The following is a 6,883-nucleotide window of genomic DNA, read 5'->3' as shown; positions in this document are numbered from 1 at the left end:
AAATATGAGTGAGGGAGAGAGAAAAACAGAGGATGAGTAGCAGGTGGGTCAGTGACAAATACTGTAGGACTTGGTAGGTCATTGTAAATGCAAACATTGGCTTCTACTCTGCATAAAAGGAGAAACCAGTAGAAGGTTTTATCAGAGAATGACAAGAAAATTTTAACAGGTATGTGCGTATCCTTGACAAATAGGTAACGCTCTTTGGCTGTTTTGTAAATATATATAAATGTAACTGCTGTATACTTCATCCTGCTTCTACTTCCGTTACTTAACATGGTTTCTGAAATGTACCCATGTTGTTATCTTTAATCTACTTTTTAAAATTTCTGACTGCTGTGTAATATTTCATTGTGTATATATGGCACTTTTTACTTACACATTCCTCTAGTAACAGAGGCTGGCATAGCTCCAAATTCAGAAACTGACCTGTGATGAACTCGCTCATATGAGCCTCTTTATAAACTCAGGACAGAGTTTCCCTGGGGTGTATATCTCAGAGAGGGATTTTGGGGTGGGAGGGTGTATGCATTCTTAATTCCACTGATTGTGCTTCAGGATGGTGACCCCGGCTATACTCCCACCAGCAGTGCGTGATGTTTTATATCTTCTCATCAAATTTTTATGTGGATCCTGTAATGGAAGTGAAGTAAGGTTCCTTGTGGGTGAGGAAACCTGAGGCTTAGAGAGATCAAGCAAATAACCCTGGTTTATATAGTGAAGTGGAAGAGGCAAGGCCCAAATCCAAAATTTCTGACATAATGCTCATTGCTCTTAGCACTATAGTACCCAGAACTGTCCCTTCTCGGAATAAGATGAGGCATCCCTAGGCAAAAATATTGATGATGATGATGATGATGATGATGTTGTTGTTTAAGGCTTTCATTTTCTTGATGCCTGAACTAACCCAGTGAGCTTAGAACCTCCAAGTGTTTAGCACCATGCAGGCGGGTGTCTAATTGTGGTACTTAGCATTTCAAGGCAAAATATATGGAATAAAACTGTTTTCATTGTTTCATGAGGGCAAGCTAACAGGCTCGAATTTTAGTGGATGATTTTGGTGCTAGAAATTTATAAAGACTCATTGATTTTCAAATTTAGGAATTTGGATCGGATTTCAATATTAAACATTAGGCAGATTATTTAATTACATATTGTTTGCTAGGCTCTGAGCTAACTACTTTATACACATTATTTCTCTTATGCCTCACAATTACCCTATGAGGTACTTTTACTTTCATTTGACTGTTATTGAAATTAAAGCACCGAGAGGTTAACTAATTTGTCCAGAGTACCCAGTATAAGGTTAAGTTGTGATTTGACCCTGAATCATGTACCTGCAGAGCCTTTACTCCTAAATGCTAAACTGTGCTGCTTTCCCATGAAGGAAACTTTTGTAATCTCTTCCCTTTGAAATTGAGGACAATTTCTTGTCATTTGGGGTGATTTACAGTAGCAATGGGAAGCACAGGGCTAGTGGACAAGAATCTCCAGAGGGACAGGATATGAAGTTTGAAAGTGTTCCCCAGTGTCTTCATTATGCCTCCCTCTGTCCCCCAAAGTAAGAACCTCTGCTGTAGGACATCCCACCGACGTTATAGGGCCTGATATCTTCAAAACATTTGACAATTCTTTGTCACCATGTGTGGCTTATACCTGCCATGAATGATGTACAGTCAAGGTTTCATCAGTTTGTCTTCCCTTCACACGTTTCATTTTGCTTGCCTTCTACAAGGATTCATATGATTTATATATTTACCTAAATCAGGATTACAAATATTTTTTGGCTACAAAGTATGTATCTCACAAAGGCAATTAGGTGGGAATTCTGGATTATGTTCTCTTTCAGATTTGTATTCTCAGTTTATTTGTTGAATAAGTATCTCTTGAGCATCTAACTCACACTTTGATAGAAGACACAGGCAGCTGAGCAGAAAATCTGGTACATTAGGATAAATGGCACATGGCGTAAGGTGCTATAAGAACACACAGGAACGGCAACATACACGCAGGAAGGGCAGCATAAGATCAGGGGAGGCTTCCTGGGAAAGCAACTTCTGAGCTGGGAACTAAAGAGAAGTGGGGTTAGCTACACAAACTGGACAAGAGGACATTGAAGGCAAGGGAACAGGTTGAGTGTTGATTCTTGCAGCTGCAGCAGGGAGTGGACAGGGGATGAGGCTGGAAGAATCAACACAGATCAGATGATGAAGGAAGGAAGAAAGGAAGGAAAGAAGGAGGGAGGGAGGGAGCAAGGAAGGAAGGGAAGAAGTGGAAGGAAGGAAGGAAGGAAGGAAGGGAAGAAGGAAGGAAAGAAGGAGGGAAGGAGGAAGGAAGGAAGGAAGGACGGACTATGAAGGAAGGGCAGTGGGGAACCACTGAAGGATTTGAAGCCTGGGGGTGGGTGGGCAACATGTCAATGCTATTCATAGTGTAGCAAGATTCCATGAGTGAAGTATTGACTCTATCTATGTCGTGTGCTTGTTGGTAAATTATAACCTTGGAACTGGTGGGTGGCAAATAAGCAGTCTAGATGGATTTGTACACAGAAGCTTTGACCCATAACATTAGGATTCCTTTTGATAATCTGTAGAGAAGACAGTTCAATTTTGACTTGGTCTTTCTGCCTTTAAAACCCTTTGACATATTTTCCTAAAATTCTCTCAAAACCAAACCCCAAGTAGTGAGGAGAATGAGGGCTGCATGACTTTGTTTTCTCTGTTTTTCTCTACTCATTTCTGAGACATTGCTGTGAATTGTTCACCAAAGTCTTGCTCCATTTGATGGAGGGGGCCATTTGAATAGCAGCAGTGGAGGAAGGGGAAGGAGGAACCACATGTAGGGCTCCTTGATTAACAAAACGTATTTGGCATATTGAGACCATTGTTTGAGCAAGTGAAAAATAACTATGGTAGAAAATTAAGAGGGAGTTACAAGTTTGTGTTTTGATATAAGCTCGGAGAGCAGGGCAGGGTCTCCAGATGGCTGGCCACTGACATCACAGATGGCCCAGGGTGTTTATAGAGCAGGGTGTGGCCAGTGAGAAGACTCTCTCCAGAAGTGAGCTCACCTTCTCTCCTGGAACCCAGAGAGGGAGGAGACAGAATGAATTGTTTTGGCTGTGAGCAACTGAGCTAGGTGACCTACTGCTTTCCTTCCTACCCATCACACTCTCATAAATGTGGACATATAAACTGTAGTAAGTTTTGCCTTGTTGCTTTGTGTGAGGTTTACTGAATGTCAGAATTCACAAAATGTCCTTTCTGGCTCTTCTTCCTGAGTAATGGACACTTGGTTGGCGTATGCACCTATTTCTCCTGTGTTTCCTCACAAGAGAGTCCTCTAGTTCTTTCAGGGAGTTATGAAGGCCTTGCTTCTTTCTCCCTCTTCCTCTCTTCTCACATTGCCCCCTGTGGCCTAGATGGGTAAAGGGAAGGGTTGGACTGTACTTTCCTTGCCATCAGTACAGCTAAATGGATGATGCAGGATGAGGAGAAAGGGGGCCATCTGATCTTGGGTACTGATTTGGGCATAGAGAGCTTAAAGACAGTGGGACCAATATTTGTATTTTAAACTCAGATGATATTTGAGAAATGGTTCTGTAACTACAACAAGGTCCTCAAGTCCATGAATTAATGTGTCATAACTTATGCTGAAGCACCACACAAACATCTCATGTGTAAATTGTTGCACAATAGCTTCATCCCCTTTGTGTCCTACAACTTAATTAGCCCATGAGGCTACAAGAGTTAGATGAAACCAAATGGGATTTTTTTCATGTGGTGTGTAAAAAGGTGAATATTGGCAGATATTTGGCACTTTTCTGGGGGGTAAATGGCATTAATTTTTTATGATCTTTTGTTTCAGTTTCTGTGATACTCGGGCTGCAACAGGTGACATGCGTACTTCTGAGCTGTGGTTGTGAACTTTTGTAAGTTGGTTGTACGCCATTGTTCAGTAAATATTTATTGTTTATTTAGGGTTTAGGAAGGGCTATTACATACCAGGTGAAATACAAAGGAGCAGCTTTGAAGCCTGAGTAACAAACCTTGTCAGCCCCAACTCAACTTGGCTAAATTCAGCCTCACCGATTCTGATCCCAGACTCTGCTCCCTGGACTTGCTGCAGCTCTCTGATCCTGGAATCCTCTTCAGTTCCAGCGAGATGCTGTGTCAGGCACTTCGTAGATTTGGTCAAAAACTGGTACGTGGACCAACGCTGAAGGAACCGGTGGCTGAGAATGACCCACAGAGAAGATTGAGCCTCTGGATTTAGTGACCCAGGGTGTGGGCCACACAGTGGGTATAGGTGTGTATGTCCTGGCTGGTGAGGTGGTCAGAAATCAAGCAGGACCATCTTTTGTGATCTGCGTTTTGGTGGCTGGCCTATCTTCTCTGTTGGCTGGGCTGTGCTATGCAGATATTAGTACCCGCATTCCCCATTCTGGCTCTGCATATCTCTACAGCTTTGTCACTATAGGTGAACTCTGGGCCTTCATCACTGGCTGGAACCTCATCCTCGCCCTTGTTGCTGAGAAAGCCATTGTGTTCATCACATGGATGTTAACTTCAACAACCTGCATGGGAACTGGCTGTCTCAGACTGTGCAAGAGAGCATCTTGGCACATGTTCCCCCTGTCCTTACAGAATATCTAGAATTCTCTGCTCTGGGTTTTGTGTTGTTGTTCATGGAATTCAGGAGTCTTTGGTATTCCACATCATTATTGAGTTCCACAGGAGCCAAACTGGTCACATTGGTGAAACTTTTGGCTCTCAGCTTTGTCATAACCTCTGGCTTCATTAAGGGGGACCTGCACAACTGGAAGCTCACAGAAGAGGACTACGTAAAGGCTGGACTCAATGACACCTCGAGCTTGGGCCTTCTGGGCTCTGGAGGATTTGGGCCTTTTGGCTTCAAGGGGATTCTTGGTGGATCAGCTACCTGTTTCTATGCATTTCTTGGTTTCAACCATATTGTTACCAGAGTTGAAAAAGCCCAGAATCCCCAGCGTTCCATCCCCATTGGCATTGTGATTTCACTGTTCATCTGCTTTTTGGTGTATTTTGGTGTCTCTTCAGCATTCACGCTTATGGTGCCTTACTACCAGCTCCAACCTGGGAGCACCTTGCCTGAGGTATTTCTCCATATTGGCTGGGTCCCTGTGTACTATGTGGTAGCTTTTGCATTGCTGTGCATTCTTTCCGCCAGCCTTTTGGGCTTTGTGTGGCCAATGCGTCAGGTGCTATACATGATGGCAAAGGATGGCCTCCTGTTCCCTTTCCTTACCCGTATCTCTTTCTTCCAATACTCTCTTATCATGATCATTGTGTTTGTTGGAACTATTCCAGTCATTGTATTCTTCTTTGGAGTCACTGATCTCTTGGACCTAAGGTCAGTTGTGTCCCTGATTTCTCATTCCCTGGTTGCAATTTGTGTTCTCATCCTCAGGTATCAGCCTGAGATGCAGAATGAGGAAAATGAAGCAGAGGTGCAGGAGGAGAATGGACCTTCAGCAGAGAGGCTGCCTCTACAGCGACTACTTTTTCCAGGTAGTTCCACCCCCACTCCACTCTCTGGCTGGGTTGTCCATGTTTGTTCCTCACTGCTTGTCTGTTGCTCATTCTTCTTTGCCTGGTGCTGACCCAGGGGCCAGTTCTGCTTTCTGGAGACCCAGTGTGGATTTTGGTGGTTGTGCTGCCCCTGGTGCTCATCACTGGGCTCACTGGGGTCATCTGGAGATAGCCTCAGAGCTCCAGTCCCCTTTACTTTAAGGTCCCTGCTCTGCCTCTCCTCCCACTACTGAGTATCTTTGGGAATGTTTACCTTATGATGCAGATGACAGCTGGCACCTGGATAGTATTTGGTGTCTGGATGCTAATTAGGTTTGTTATCTACTTCACCTATGGGATCCAGCACAGCTGGGTCGCTATCCCCACTGAAGTTAGTTCAAAAAGTGTAGACCTTGAACTCAGCTGTGTCAGTACATATGCAGTTTGACATCATTGACCCAGTCGGGTCCCCCTGCATAATAATGGAGTACTCTTGATCACAGGGAAAGGTGGGCCTCCCATAGGATGTTGGTGGGTGAACACCAATAGAGCTCTGTGTATATTGTGGAGTGATGGGTGCATCTTTGTTAATTTTCCTTTTTTTTTTTTTTTCACTTGTCTACTTGAATTGTATCTGTAGTTGCTTACTGGCTTTAAAATGTTATTATTATAAGAAACTAGAAAAAACATTTTTTATTTCCTTGCTCAAATATCCAGTACCCGTGGGGTGCCTGGCTGGCTCAATCACTAGGGCATGCATTTCTTTCTCTCAGGGTGGTAACTTTGAGCCCCATGTTGTGTGTAGAGATTATTTAAAAAAATAACCAGCAGCAGTATTACTGGATCATAGGTACTTTTATTTTTAATTTTTTGAGGAACCTGCATACTGCTTTCCATAGTGGCTGTACCAACTGACATTCCCAACAAGAGTACCTGAGGGTTCCTTTTTCTCCACAATACTTGCTTATCTTTGTCTTTTCGATTTTAGCCATCCTGACAGGTTTCAAGTGATATCCAATTGTAGTGTTAATTTACATTTCCCTGTGATTAGTGATGGTGAACACCTTTCCAAGTGTCTGTTGGCCATCTGTTTATCATCTTTGGAAAAATGTCTATTTAGTTCCTCTGCCCATTTTTTAAGTGGATTGAGTTGTATAAGTTGTTTATGTATTTTGTGTATTAACCCCTTATTGGATATATCATTTACAAATATCTTCCCTTATTCAGTGGGTTGCCTTTCTCTCTTGATGCTGATTTCCTTTTCAGAGCAAAAGCATTTTAGTTACACGATTTCAAAAAGATATATGCACCCCTATGTTTACTGTGGCATAGTT

At 42.9% G+C, this 6,883-nt stretch overlaps 1 protein-coding gene across 1 annotated transcript; it reads left to right on the top strand.

Annotated features, from left to right (window-relative positions):
* The first annotated feature begins 2,433 nt into the window (after positions 1-2,433).
* LOC122473062 (cationic amino acid transporter 3-like) lies at positions 2,434-6,289 on the top strand. The gene is given in 4 exon segments (XM_043563171.1): positions 2,434-4,261; positions 4,264-4,560; positions 4,563-5,606; positions 5,609-6,289. Coding segments are annotated over 4 exon segments (1,827 nt in total). The 5' UTR covers positions 2,434-4,164; the 3' UTR covers positions 5,998-6,289.
* Positions 6,290-6,883: the final 594 nt, after the last annotated feature.

This window comes from Prionailurus bengalensis, chromosome B4 (genome assembly GCF_016509475.1).
Source record: "Prionailurus bengalensis isolate Pbe53 chromosome B4, Fcat_Pben_1.1_paternal_pri, whole genome shotgun sequence".
Lineage (NCBI taxonomy): Eukaryota > Metazoa > Chordata > Mammalia > Carnivora > Felidae > Prionailurus > Prionailurus bengalensis.
Note: the sequence above shows the minus strand (reverse complement) of the source record. Positions and strands in the feature narration are given on the sequence as shown.